General features: G+C 43.3%; 1 protein-coding gene across 1 annotated transcript; it reads left to right on the top strand.

Annotated features, from left to right (window-relative positions):
• The first annotated feature begins 283 nt into the window (after positions 1-283).
• On the top strand, positions 284-12,844 carry LOC130360990 (uncharacterized). Its single transcript, XM_056563549.1, has 4 exons — positions 284-343; positions 683-843; positions 1,547-1,983; positions 12,737-12,844. The coding sequence occupies exons 2-4, from the start codon at positions 702-704 to the stop codon at positions 12,842-12,844; spliced, it is 687 nt and encodes a 228-aa protein (XP_056419524.1). The 5' UTR covers positions 284-343; positions 683-701.
• The last annotated feature ends 866 nt before the right edge of the window (positions 12,845-13,710 follow it).

The raw sequence follows: 13,710 nt of genomic DNA, 5'->3' as shown, positions 1-13,710 counted from the left end.
CTTGTCCGGGGTCCGGGCCTCGCTTTCTGGCGTCGTTATTACGTCAATACGCACGCCGCGCCGGTGCAGCAGCATAATAACATCACCAGAAAGCGAGGCCCGGACCCTGCAGAAGATGCGGAAGAAGCCGGAGGATCGCGAAGAAGACACCGGAGCAGCGGAACAGCATCGGGAGCCCCTTGGACAGCATCGGGAGCGGTGAGGACCTGGTCCGGAGCGGCGTGGACAGGTGAGTAGGAAGAGAAGAAGAGGAAGAGAACATGGGCATCTGTGGCAGCGAGAGCACCGAAGCCAGCCCCAGCTCCAGAGCCAGCAGCACGGATGGCCAAGCCGACCAAGGAGGGTAAGAAGGCGAAAGCCCCCACCCCTTCCCCTCCCGCCCCTTCCCCTGCCCCTCCCGCACCCTCCCCTGCCCCTCCCGCCCCTTCCCCTGCTCCTCCCGCCCCTTCCCCTGCCCCTCCCGCCCCATCCGGTCCCACCCCTGCCCCCCGTAGCCCCTTCAGGAAACTGCAACGCGAGCTGCGGTCCCTGCAGGACCTGCTCCAGTGTGGCTGGGACGTCAGGGAGGAGCTGGAGGAGACCAAAAAGAGCTTTAAAAGGCACTTTGAGGAGGAATCCAAGCGAATCATCTTTCGTTGGAGAACCTGGAGAAGGGTGAGAAGTGTAACTCTTTCTTTTTCAGGAAGCTCCATGCTGGCCACATGCCCCTGACTGAGCTACGAGATGAGACCGGACACATGAGGAGGGGCAAGGAGGAGGTGGTGGGGGTCGTCTCCGACTTCTACAGCAACCTCTACGCCCCCAAGTCATCCGACCCCGAAGCCGCCGAGAGGTTCCTGTCAGGTATCACTAACGTTATTGATCCCGCAGGTGCGGCAGCTATGGACGATCCCTTGACGGTGGGGGAGCTGCTCTCTGCCGCTAAATCCTTTAAGCCAGACAGGACCCCGGGCAGTGACGGTCTCCCGGCCGAGCTCTATGTAGCGCTGGGTGACCTGGTCTGTCCAGACCTGTTGGAGGTGTACGAGGAGATGGTGGTGGGGGGCAAAATGCCTCCGTCGTTGAGGGAAAGGATGATCACGATCTTGTATAAGCGGAAGGGGGAGAGATGTGACCTGAAAAACTGGCGTCCCATCTCTCTCCTGAACGTGGGCTACAAGATCCTCGCCAAGGTGCTGGCCAACAGGCTGAAATCTGTCATCGGGCAGATCGTCCATCCGGACCAGACCTGCGGCATTCCTGGTCGCAGGATTGCTGACAGCCTTGCCCTTGTGAGAGACACGGTCCATCCAGGACCATCGTGGCCGCGTCACCCTGGTCAGTTTGGATCAGGAGAAGGCGTTTGACAGTGTCTCCCACGCATTCATGGGCAGGGCTTTGCGCAAGCTAGGTCTGGGGAACATGTTTTGCTCTTTTGTTAACGTCATGTATTTTGATATTTACAGCACGTTGTTGGTGAACGGCTGGAAGACTAACCCCTTTTCCATCCTTTCAGGGGTTAGACAAGGCGGCCCTCTTTCACCCCTTCTTTTTGTTTGTGTTATAGAGCTCTTCGCTGAGACTATCCGGCAAAATGGAGAGATCAGAGGGATCACCGCACCAGGACCAGATCGCTACGAGGTCAACTGCTCGCTCTACATGGACGAAGTGACCGTCTTCTGCACTGACCAGCGTTTGGTGACAGCACTCGTCCAGACCTGCGAGGACTTCAGCAGAGCTTCGGGGGCAAAAGTCAACTGCGGGAAGTCGAAAGCCATGCTCTTCGGGGAATGGCACCTGGCCTCTTCCGCCCTCTTCCCCTTTACTGTTAAGCTGGACTTCATTCAAATTCTTGGAGTCTGGTTCGGGGAGGAAGGAGCGGCCTTTAAGTCTTGGCAAGACCGACTAGGAAAGATGAACTCTAAGATCGGACTGTGGAGCTCCAGAAAGCTCTCTATTGAAGGCAAAGCACTTGTCCTGCGTAGTGAAGACAGCTGTTTCGGGGTGTTTGCCTCTCGTCAGTACAGAGCAGGGTGATCTGGCTTGGCTGTGGTGAGAGGCCTGTGGCTTTAAACGGGGTCAGTACTTTCCTCGGGGAGGCCTCTCACCACAGCCAAGCCAGATCACCCTGCTCTGTACTGACGAGGGGCAAACACCCCGAAACAGCTGTCTGCAGATGGGTCCTCTTTCCTTCTGGAGAGAGTTCTGGCTTGGCATAAATCCTAATCAGTTCTGAGACTTCTTAAATGAAGCCTGAGCTGTTTTGCAGGACACACCACCTGTGAAGGTGGTGTGGTGAGCTAATTTAAATATTTTTTTTACCCAAATGCCCGCGGAGTGCTAAATGGCCTAACTTGAATCTCCGTTACACCTGAACAGGTGTCCTCTCCCCAAGGAAAGTACTGACCCCGTATATATATATATATATATATATATATATATATGTGTGTGTTTCTACATACAGTCGTGTGAAAAAGAAAGTCGGGGCCACCATCAGGGTAGGAATGGTGGGCTTGCCGACAGGGGCCCGGAGAAAAAACTAAGTTTAAGGGGGCCTGGCTGGCCTACCCTGCCACTTGTTTATTTATTTTTATATGCTCTTTACTAGAGCTGCCATTTAGACATGTGAAGTATTCTGTGGTAAAAAGAACGGGCCCCTTGCAAGGCAGCAGGGCCGTTCTTTTTACCACACTACAATCCTCGGGGCTTCCCCTGCACTCGGTGTCTCCCCTCTGCCCCGGACTCTTCTCTCAGGCTGCTGTTGTCTGAGGAGGAGTAGGGGGAGGGTCGGAGAGAGCACAGTGCTGGCTGTGAGTGTGAGCAGGGGAGAGCACCAGAAGAGACTGTACAACATGGGGAATGGTTCAATTAAGTGTCCCTGCATGTGTGTAAGCAAATGTATGTGTATGTGTGTAATATATTTATATATCTAAAAGTAAGAGAGTACAGTAGGCACAGTCATAAATTAGCAGACCTGATAAATTATTATATAGCACAGTTCCATTCGTGTTCAGTGGCCAATGCTGTTCAATATTACTACTGCCGGGGTGCTAAGTTATGAAAAAAGTAAAAATGGCATCCAATAGAAGAATAGAAAAGGGTGAACTTGCACTCACCGTCCATGTAGTTCATTCATTCACAGGACTTCTGTGAGGCAGGGAGACGTTTAGATGACAGCGCTCAGAGGCTAACTGACGTTTTCGCCCACAGCTGTGTGCTTCTGTGTGCGAAAACTGCTGTTAGCCTCTGAGCGCTGTCATCTAAACGTCTCCCTGCCGCACAGAAGTCCTGTGAATGAATGAACTACATGGACGGTGAGTGCAAGTTCACCCTTTTTTTTATTCATGTATGTATATATATATATATATATATATATATATATATATATATATATATGCATATTTGTGTGTCTATGTAATGTGCCTATATGTGTGTGTGTTATTACTGTGAATTTACATGTGTACAGTGTGCGTTGTGTGTGTGTGTATATGATGCATACATGTAAAGTATGTGTGTTATGTGTATGATGCATGCATGTACAATATGTAATGTGTACATTAATGTATATGATGCATGCATGTGCAGTTTGTAATGTGTACAATATGTGTGTATATATGATGCATGTACAGTATGTGATGTGTACATTATGTGCCTTGTGTGTATATGATGCATGCATGTGCAGTATGTAATGTGTACAGTATGTGTTTTGTGTATATGATGCATGCATGTGCAGTATGTAATGTGTACAGTATATATGCTGTGTGTATATGATGCATGTGCAGTATGTAATGTGCACAGTATGTGTGTATATGATGCATTCATGTACAGTATGATTGTTGTGTGTATATGATGCATGCATGTGCAGTATGTAATGTGTACACTATGTGTGTTGTGTGTGTATATGATGCATGTGCAGTATGTAATGTGTACAGTATGTGTGTTGTGTATATATGATGCATGCATGTACAGTATGATTGTTGTGTGTATATGATGCATGTGCAGTATGTATTGTGTACAGTATCTGTGTTTTGTGTATATGATGCATGCGTGTACAGTATGCAACATGTACAGTATGTATGTTGTGTGTATGATGCTGCATGTACAGAATGTAACGTGTATATGATCTATATTCAACCCCTTCCCTTTTTGGCGATTTTTCATTTTTGCATTTTTGTTTTTTATTCCTCACCTTCTAAAAATCATAACACTTTAAATTTTCCAGCTAAAAATCCATATGAGGGCTTGTTCTTTGCGCCAACAATTTACTTTGTAAAACTATTAATAATTTCACCACACAATCTACGGCAAAACCAGAAAAAAAATATTTGTGAGGCAAAATAAAATAAAAAAAAAGCCATTTTGTAATTTTTATCCGCTTCCGTTTCTCCGCAGTGCCGCTTTCGTATAAATTGCACCTTATATTTATTCTGTAGGTCCATACGGTCGTAAGGATACCCAATATATATATATATATATATATATATATATATATATATATATATATATATATATGTTTGATTTTATTTTACTACTAAAAAAAATCATAACTACATGCACCAAAATTAATACTTTGAAAAATCTCCTCCTGTGACCCCTATAACTATTTTATTTTTCCGATTAACGGGTGGAACGAAAGCTTTTTTTGTGCGCTGATCTGAAGTTTTTATTGGTACCATTTTTGTTTTGATCTGACTTTTTTGATCAATTTTTTTTGTCATTTTTGTTATGGTATAAAAAGTGACCAAAAATACACTATTTTGGACTTTGGAATTTTTTTACGTGTACGCCATTGAACATGCAGTTTAACCCCTTAACGACCACGGACGTAAATGTACGTCCTGGTTTGGCGGTACTTCGCTCACCTTTACGCCCTGTGTATGACCACGAGCATCGGAACGGTGCTCGCGTCATACACGGCAGGTTCCGACTGCTAGCAGCAGCCGGGGACCCACCGGTGATGGCCGACATCCGCAATCGCGTGGATGTCCGCCATTAACCCCTCAGATGCCGTGATCAATACAGATCACGGCATTTGCGGCAGTGCGGTACTTTGAATGGATGATCGGATCGCCCGCAGCGCTGCCGCGGCAATCCGATCATCCAGCATGGTGGCTGGAGGTCCCCTCACCTGGCACTGGCCACCTCCCGAGGTCTTCTGCTCTGGTCTGTGATTGAGCAGACCAGAGCAGAAGAGCACCGGTAATACTGATCAGTGCTATGTCCTATGCATAGCACTGAACAGTATTAGCAATCAAATGATTGCTATAGATAGTCCCCTTTGGGGACATAAAAAGTGTAAACAAAAAAGTTGAAAAATGTAAAAATAAAAAGTAAAAAAAGTGAAAAATCCCCTCCCCCAATAAAAATTTAAATTGTCAGTTTTTCCCATTTTACCCCCAAAAAGCGTAATTTTTTTTAAATAAACATATTTGGTATCGCCGTTTGACCCCACGACCTACAATGGCCCCGACATACAATAATTTCAACATGCGATGGCCTCTCAGAGGCCATCTCTTGTTGAAGGTAGCATCAACATATGCTTTTGCATGTCGGGGCCATCGCATAAACGGCTATCCGGCAGCACAGACTGCTTCAGCTGCCGCCGGATAGCCGTTTATGGTGCCCCATGTGCTGCGGTGACGATCACTTACATGTCCTCGGGGCTCCGGAGCGTCCTCTTCGGGATCCCCTGCATCGCCAGCGCTCTCCTTCGTCGTCATCACGTCGCCGCGCACTCCGTCCCGTCATCCAATAGGAGCGGCATGCGTAGTGACGTGATGGCGGCGACGGAGAGCGAGGATCCCGGGGAAGCAGAGACGTCCGGAGCGTCAGGGACACTCCGGGGACGTGGCGACATCCAGGGAAGCGTGACGGTCTGGAGTGGCGGGGACAGGTGAGTATAACTTCCTATTCTTTCCATTGCACGGATCCCTCAACATACGATGGTTTCAACAAACGATGGTTCATTTGGAACGAATTACCATCGTATGTTGAGGGACCACGATATAATGTTAATAATCCTGTACGGTGAATGGCGTAAACGTAAAAAAAAAAAAAAAAGTCCAAAAATGATGCTTTTTTTGTCACATTTTATTCAAAAAAATTTATAAAAATGATGTAAAAATTTTATATATGCAAACGGGGTATCGATAAAAAGTACAGATGACGGCGCAAAACATGAGCCCTCAAATCGCCCTATATACGGAAAAATGAAAAAGTTATAGGTGATCAAAATAGGGCGGTTTTAGATTACTGATTTTGTACAAAAAGTTTTAGATTTTTTTTAAGCGGTACAAAAATAAAAAAGTATCTAGCCATGGGTATCATTTTATTCATATTGACCCACAAAATAAAGAATACATGTCATTTTTACCGTAAAGTGTACAGTGGGAAAACAAAACCCTCCAAAATGTGCAAAATTATGGTTTTCATTTAAATTTCCTCCCTAAAAAAATTTTTTTGGGTGTTCGCCGTACATTTGATGGTAAAATGAAAGGTTTCATTACAAAGTACAATTGGTCACGCAAAAAACAAGTCCTTATATGGGTCTGTAGATGGAAATATAAAAGAGTTATAGATTTTAGAAGGGGAGGAGGAAAAAACGACAACACAAAAATAAAATTGGCTTGGTCCTTAACCGGACCAGGCCCATTTTGTCCTTAACCCCTTAAGGACCGGAGGTTTTTCCGTTTTTGCATTTTCGTTTTTTGCTCCTTGCCTTTAAAAAATCATAACTCTTTCAAATTTACACCTAAAAATCCATATGATGGCTTATTTTTTGCGCCACCAATTCTACTTTGTAATGACGTTAGTCATTTTGCCCAAAAATCTATGGTGATGCGGGAAAAAAAATCATTGTGCGACAAAATTGAAAAAAAAACGCTGTTTTGTAACTTTTGGGGGCTTCCGTTTCTACGTAGTACATTTTTCGGTAAAAATGACACCTGATATGTATTCTGTAGGTCCATACGATTAAAATGATACCCTACTTATATAGGTTTGATTTTGTCGGACTTCTGGAAAAAATCATAACTACATGCAGGAAAATTAATACGTTTAAAATTGTCATCTTCTGACCCCTATAACTTTTTTATTTTTCCGTGTATGGGGCGGTATGAGGGCTCATTTTTTGCGCCGTGATCTGAAGTTTTTAACGGTACCATTTTTGCATTGATAGGACTTATTGATCACTTTTTATTCATTTTTAAATGATATAAAAAGTGACCAAAAATGCACTATTTTGGACTTTGGAATTTTTTTGCGCGCACGCCATTGACCGAGCGGTTTGATTAATGATATATTTTTATAATTCGGACATTTCCGCACGCGGTGATACCACATATGTTTATTTTTATTTTTATTTACACTGTGTTTTTTTTTTTATTGGAAAAGGGGGGTGATTCAAACTTTTAATAGGGGAGGAGTTAAATGATCTTTATTCACTTTTTTTTTTCACTTTTTTTTTGCAGTGTTATAGGTCCCATAGGGACCTATAACACTGCACACACTGATCTTCTATGTTGATCACTGGTTTCTCATAAGAAACCAGTGATCAACGATTCTGCCGGATGACTGCTCATGCCTGGATCTCAGGCACTGAGCAGTCATTCGGCGATCGGACAGCGAGGAGGCAGGTAGGGGCCCTCCCGCTGTCCTGTCAGCTGTTCGGGATGCCGCGATTAGCCGCGGCTATCCCGAACAGCTCGACTGAGCTAGCCGGGAACTTTCACTTTCACTTTTAGCCGCGCCGCTCAGCTTTGAGCGCGCGGCTAAAGGGTTAATAGCGCGCGGCGCCGCGATCGGCGCTGCGCGCTATTAGAGGCGGGTCCCGGCTTCACTATGACGCTGGGCCCGCCATGATATGACGCGGGGTTACTGTGTAACCCCGCGTTATATCGGAAGAGCAGGACCAAGGACGTACCGGTACGTCCTTGGTCCTTAAGGGGTTAAGGACCAGACCAATTTTATTTTTGCATTTTCGTTTTTTCCTACTCGCCTTCTAAAAATCATAAATAACTCTCTTATAATTCCATCCACAGACCCATATGAGGGCTTACCATTTTACCATAAAATGTACGGCGCAACCAAACAAATATTATTTATGTGGGAAAATTTTAAATAAAACTGCAATTTAGCAAATTTTGAAAGATTTTTTTTCACCCTGTACACTTTCCGGTGAAAATTACATGTTTTCTTTATTCTGTGGGTCAATACGATTAAAATTATACCCATGTTATATGCTTTTCTATAATTGTACCGCTTAAAAAATCTAACCATTTTAACAAAATTTGTATGTTTGAAATTGCCCTATTTTGACCACCTATAACTTTCTCATTTTTCTGTATATGGGGCGATATGAGGGCTAATTTTTTGCGCCATGATCTGTAGTTTTTATCAGTACCACATTTGCTTAGGTTTTACTTTTTATAATTTTTTTATTAATTTTTTTTGGGAATAAGATGTGACAAAAAAGCAGCAATTTTGGACTTTTAAATTTTTTTTTAAGTTTACGCCGTTCACCATACGGGATAATTAACAATATATTTTAATAGTTCAGACTTTTATGCACGCAGCGATACCAAATATGTGTATTAATTCTTTTTTTACGCTTTTTTGGGGGTCAAATGGGAAAAACGAACGTTTTACTTTTTTTATTGGGGGAGGGGATTTTTCAAATTTTTGAACTTTTTTATTTTAAATTTTTTTAAATTTTTTTTTACACTTTTTATGTCCCCATAGGGGACTATTCATAGCAATCATTTGATTGCTAATACTGTTCAGTGCTATGTATGGGACATAGCACTGATCAGTGTTATTAGTGATCTTCTGCTCTGGTCTGCTCGATCTCAGACCAGAGCAGAAGACCCCGGGAGACGGCCGGAGCCAGGTGAGGGGACCTCCGGCTGCCATGCTGGATGATCGGATTCCCGCAGCAGCGCTGTGGGCGATCCGATCATCCATTCAAAGTACCGCACTGCCGCAGATGCCGTGATCTGTATTGATCACGGCATCTGAGGGGTTAATGGGGGACATTCACGCGATCACGGTTGTCCGCCATTACCGGCGGGTCCCTGGCTGCTGATAGCAGCTGGGACCTGCCGGGCATGACAAGAGCACCGCTCCGGTGCTTGTGATCATGGTGGCGCGTAAATGTATGTCATGGTGCGTTAAGTACCATGTCACCATGACGTACATTTACGTCCTTTGGGGGTTAAGGGGTTAATTAACAATATATTTTTATAGTTCGAACATTTATGCACGCGGCGATACCACATGTGTTTATTTTCATTTTTTTTATTTACACAGTTTTTTTTTTTAAATGGGGGGGATTTGAACGTTTATTAGGGAAGGGGTTATATCACATTTATAAACTTTTTTTTTTACACTTTTTTTTTGCAATGTTATAGCCCCCATAGGGCAGGTAGGGATCCTACTCGCGTCCTGCAAGCTGTTCAGGACACTACGATTTCACCATGGCGGTCCCGAACAACACGACTGAGCTAACCGGCAATTTTTACTTTCTTTTTAGATGGTGCAATCAAGTTTGATCCCCGCGTCTAAAGGGTAAATGCAAGACATCAGCCAGATCAGCGATTTCTGGCATTAGCCTTGGGCTCCTGTTTGCTTATAGCAACCGGGACCCACCGGGTATGATATTTTGGTCTCATCTGTCCACAAGATGTTTTCCCTGAAGGATTTTAGTTTATTCAAGTTAATTTTGGCAAAATGTAGTCTTGCTTTTTTATGTCTCTGTGTCAGCAGTGGGGTCCTCCTGGGTCTCCTGCCATAGCATTTCAAGGACAGCTTGAATATCTTTGGAACTTGTTTGGGGCTGCTTATCCACCATCTGAACTATCCTGCATTGAGACCTTTCATAAATTTTTCTCTTCCGTCCACGCCCAGGGAGATTAGCTACAGTGCCATGGGTTGCAAACTTCTTCATAATGTTGCGCACTGTGGACAAAGGCAAATCTAGATCTCTGGAGATGGACTTGTAACCTTGAGATTATTGATATTTTTCCACAATTTTGGTTCTCAAGTCCTCAGACAGTTCTCTTCTCCTCTTTCTGTTGTCCATGCTTAGTGTGGCACACAGACACACAATGCAAAGACTAAGTGAACTTCTCTCGTTTTTATCTGCTTTCAGGTGTGATTTTTATATTGCCCACACCTGTTACTTGCCCCAGGTGAGTTTAAAGGAGCATCAAATGCTTGAAACAATCTTATTTTTCTTCAATTTTGAAAGGTGACAATAATGTTGTCCAGACCATTTTTGGAGTTTGGTGGGACATTATGTCCAATTTGCTTTCTTTCCTCCCTTTTTTGGTTTAATTCCAATACACACAAAGGGAATAAACATGTGTATAGCAAAACATGTGTTACTGCAATCCTGTTCTTTGAGAAATACTTAGTTTTCTTGAAAAATTTCAGGGGTGCCAACATTTACAGCCATGATTTTATGGCCCCATACACTAAGCAGAAGGGAGCTATGTGTGTAGTAATGTCCGTACATTGGGTGGCCTCATAATCAACTTAAAGGTACCTGACTACACTCGATAATCAACTTACCTGTTTCAGAGACCTATTAGTAGACTTCATCTTACTTCTTAAGGTGGACCAATATAAGTATGTCCTTGTCTGACTGTACTGATTTCCTAACCATATATACTGTAAAGAATATAACTAGGAACCTTTTGTAAAGTTGTGCCTAGTTCAGATTCTGTGTTTGTTACCCATTTCCTTAAACCCATAATTGAGTGTGTGTCAGAAAATAAGTAAGGAAAGAGATGCTTACATATGATGATCCCGTATAGATGTATCTAAGATATATTCTCTGATAACTGTTAAATCTATGTCTTTACATAGCCATGGTTGTTCCAGAGGAAAAGATAATCACAACGGATTGTTAGGATGTGTCATTGTATGAGGAGAATCAGTGGGTGAACTTTGGTGTCCTGTACAAATAGCGGGGTGAAATAAGCATCTTAGTGGTTGATAATGTTATAAGGAAAAGGAATATTTGGTGTAAAAATATAGAAAGGATAGGCCTAGCCAGTGGGATGAGTAAATGTTAACTACCGTAAGTGATGGGATACTTGGGGATATGAAGCTCAGATCCCGATTAGAAGGGAATTGGACTGGAGAATGCACATTAGCCAAGGCTCTTATGCCCATACACATTTTCACTACCGAACCTACAGAGGAACCCAAACCATACTCCTGAAGTAAACGTGCAGGCCCTGCTGAGAGCCTTGACCCCATGTGTATGATCAAGTAAAAGCCAAATTTGAGTATATAATACCCCAGATTTCCATAAACAAGACTGTAATAATTACATCTATTATTCATATGAAGAAAAGAAAAGCCAGCCACTCACCATAGTCCATCTTCTTGCTTTTATTGTAGCATAAAATACTCACACAAGTATACAAAGGGAGAGGGAGGGAGCGGGGGGTACAAAGGCAACAAGCTCCATTTCACACTTAGCAAGTGCTTCTTCCGGCCATACAACCTTCTTTGAAACTGCAATATAGGTATACAGGTAAGTGAGACAAGTAACCATTCACCGGTGATACACCTTCACACATGATGTCTGACGTATCGGATTGGTGTTCCCTGATATCAGAAGCATATTGCTAGATCTGTTCTCTCATTTAACCCTAGAGGGCCCGTAGCATTGGTTAGAATGATCCAATGTGTTTCTGTCTTCAGAAGTGTTATGTCAATTCTTTCTCCTGCCTTGGCATCAACTCTTTCGAGTCCACAAAGCGTAGGACTTCTGGGTGTTATCATGTTTTTCCTTCATGTGGGACAATAGGCGGGGGCACCATTTTTACCGGTGCGAATGGAACAAAAATGTTCCCTAATTCGCATGCATAATTGTCGCCACGTCTTTCCCACATAGAAGAAATCTCATGGACAGAACAGTGCATAGACTTTGTTTTTAGATCGACAAGCGATTAGATTGTGTACTGGAAAAAAAATTGGACCGATTCAAAAATTTCTAGTTGCAATATTGTATTTGCAAAAATTGCAATACCTGCAGATGAAATTCGTGAATTGTATGGCCGGAAGAAGCACTTGCTAAGTGCGAAATGGAGCTTGTTGCCTTTGTACCCCCTGCTCCCTCCCTCTCCCTTTGTATACTTGTGTGAGTATTTTATGCAGCAATAAAAGTAAGAAGATGGATTATGGTGAGTGGACGGTTTTTGCTTTCTTCATATGAATTTCACTGCTACGTATCAGTTATAGCCAGAGCACCGCCACTATCTATTTGCAAGAACCACTTTAACCAGGTGATCAGTTTTCCTACATTTCCTCAGTGCCGTGGTGCATTTCTATTGCTTAGATTATATCTAATATAACCAGAAGAGATTCATACATTTCTCAGTTGATGCTCTCAAAGGTCGGGCCGACCAACTAAGTGCCGCATCCACTATGACATTCCAAAATCGTATAGCATTAGATATGGTGTTAGCGGAAAAGGGGGGGGAGGGTATGTAAAATGTTTGGGGAGACCTTTTGCACATATATCCCAGCCAAAACAGGACCCAATGGTAAAGTAACCATAGCCATAAAGAAACTAGGAGTCCTATCGGTAGAACTTAAAAAGAATTCTGAAATCTGAGACCCTTGGGATCAGTACTTTGATTGGATGGGAGGGTGGAAAAATACTTTGGCCCAAATAGGAATAACCATACTTATAATCCTGATAATCCTTGCTTTTGTTGTGTGTTGTGTTTTGCCTTGCTTAAAGAAGATGTGTGAGAAGGCCGTTGAGAATGCCACACCAGTTATTACGAATTTGGACTTCGAGACTACTGATGAAGCCTACACCCCATTACAGTGCTATAAAAACCAGTGAACCACAGGAACATCATCTGACTCCATGTGTGTAAATTCTGAGACTAAGGGGGTCCATGAACAAACCATGGGTCGTCTAATGTACAGTGAAGCATTTGAGAAAACACATTAGGGCAGATGAGTTAGGATGACGGAAATTGGGGAAAGGTAAAATAGTAATTTTTTTTTAAAGTTCTTATTTATAACTTTTGTTTTCTTAAACAAACATAGAAATACAAAACATACAGTGCAAGCACAGAACTCCCCAACCACCACCATTAACAAATGTAAATTCAGAGTACCATGGCACCACTGAAAAAGACAATCAAGAAGATCTGCGCCCGGCCTGACACCAAGACAGTAGACATAAACACATACGGAACACACGCACACACACACACACACACTCTCTCCCGGAGTAACCCACCACTTCCAAGGCGAATATTACCCAGGAGAACTGATCCATTCCGGGGGCACCACCGACTCTCCTATCATTAGCCTAGCCAGGACATCCAGACCTTATCAAATTTCTTGAGGCATCTGCAACTAATGTACAGTGTCCTATACAACGGAACATTTTTGTTAACCAAATTGAACCATCTTGTGATAGGAGGAGGGGGAGATATCCTTCCAGGCCATAATCAGAACCTTACATGCGCAGAACAATAGAAACCGAATGAGCAGGCGCCTATGGGAGACTGAGGCCAGATCATTAAACCCTTAAGGACGCATCCCATTTTGAGCTTAAGGACGTTTTAATGTTCTGTGAGGGGAGTAGTTTCCAAAATGGGGTCACATGTGGGTGATTTTTTTTTTTTTGCATATATGTCAGAACCGCTGTAACTAGCCACCCCTGTGCAAATCACCAATTTAGACCTCAAATGTACA

This window comes from Hyla sarda, chromosome 3 (assembly GCF_029499605.1).
Source record: "Hyla sarda isolate aHylSar1 chromosome 3, aHylSar1.hap1, whole genome shotgun sequence".
Lineage (NCBI taxonomy): Eukaryota > Metazoa > Chordata > Amphibia > Anura > Hylidae > Hyla > Hyla sarda.
Note: the sequence above shows the minus strand (reverse complement) of the source record. Positions and strands in the feature narration are given on the sequence as shown.

What these genes read in the sequence shown, in the direction of transcription:
- LOC130360990 (XM_056563549.1), top strand. Translation starts at nt 702, where the DNA reads ATGCCCCTGACTGAGCTACGAGATGAGACCGGACACATGAGGAGGGGC. An exon ending in CGCCGAGAGGTTCCTGTCAG is followed by an intron (nt 844 to 1,546) that starts GTATCACTAACG and finishes TTTGTGTTATAG; the next exon opens with AGCTCTTCGCTGAGACTATC. An exon ending in GTGAAGACAGCTGTTTCGGG is followed by an intron (nt 1,984 to 12,736) that starts GTGTTTGCCTCT and finishes CCTTGCTTAAAG; the next exon opens with AAGATGTGTGAGAAGGCCGT.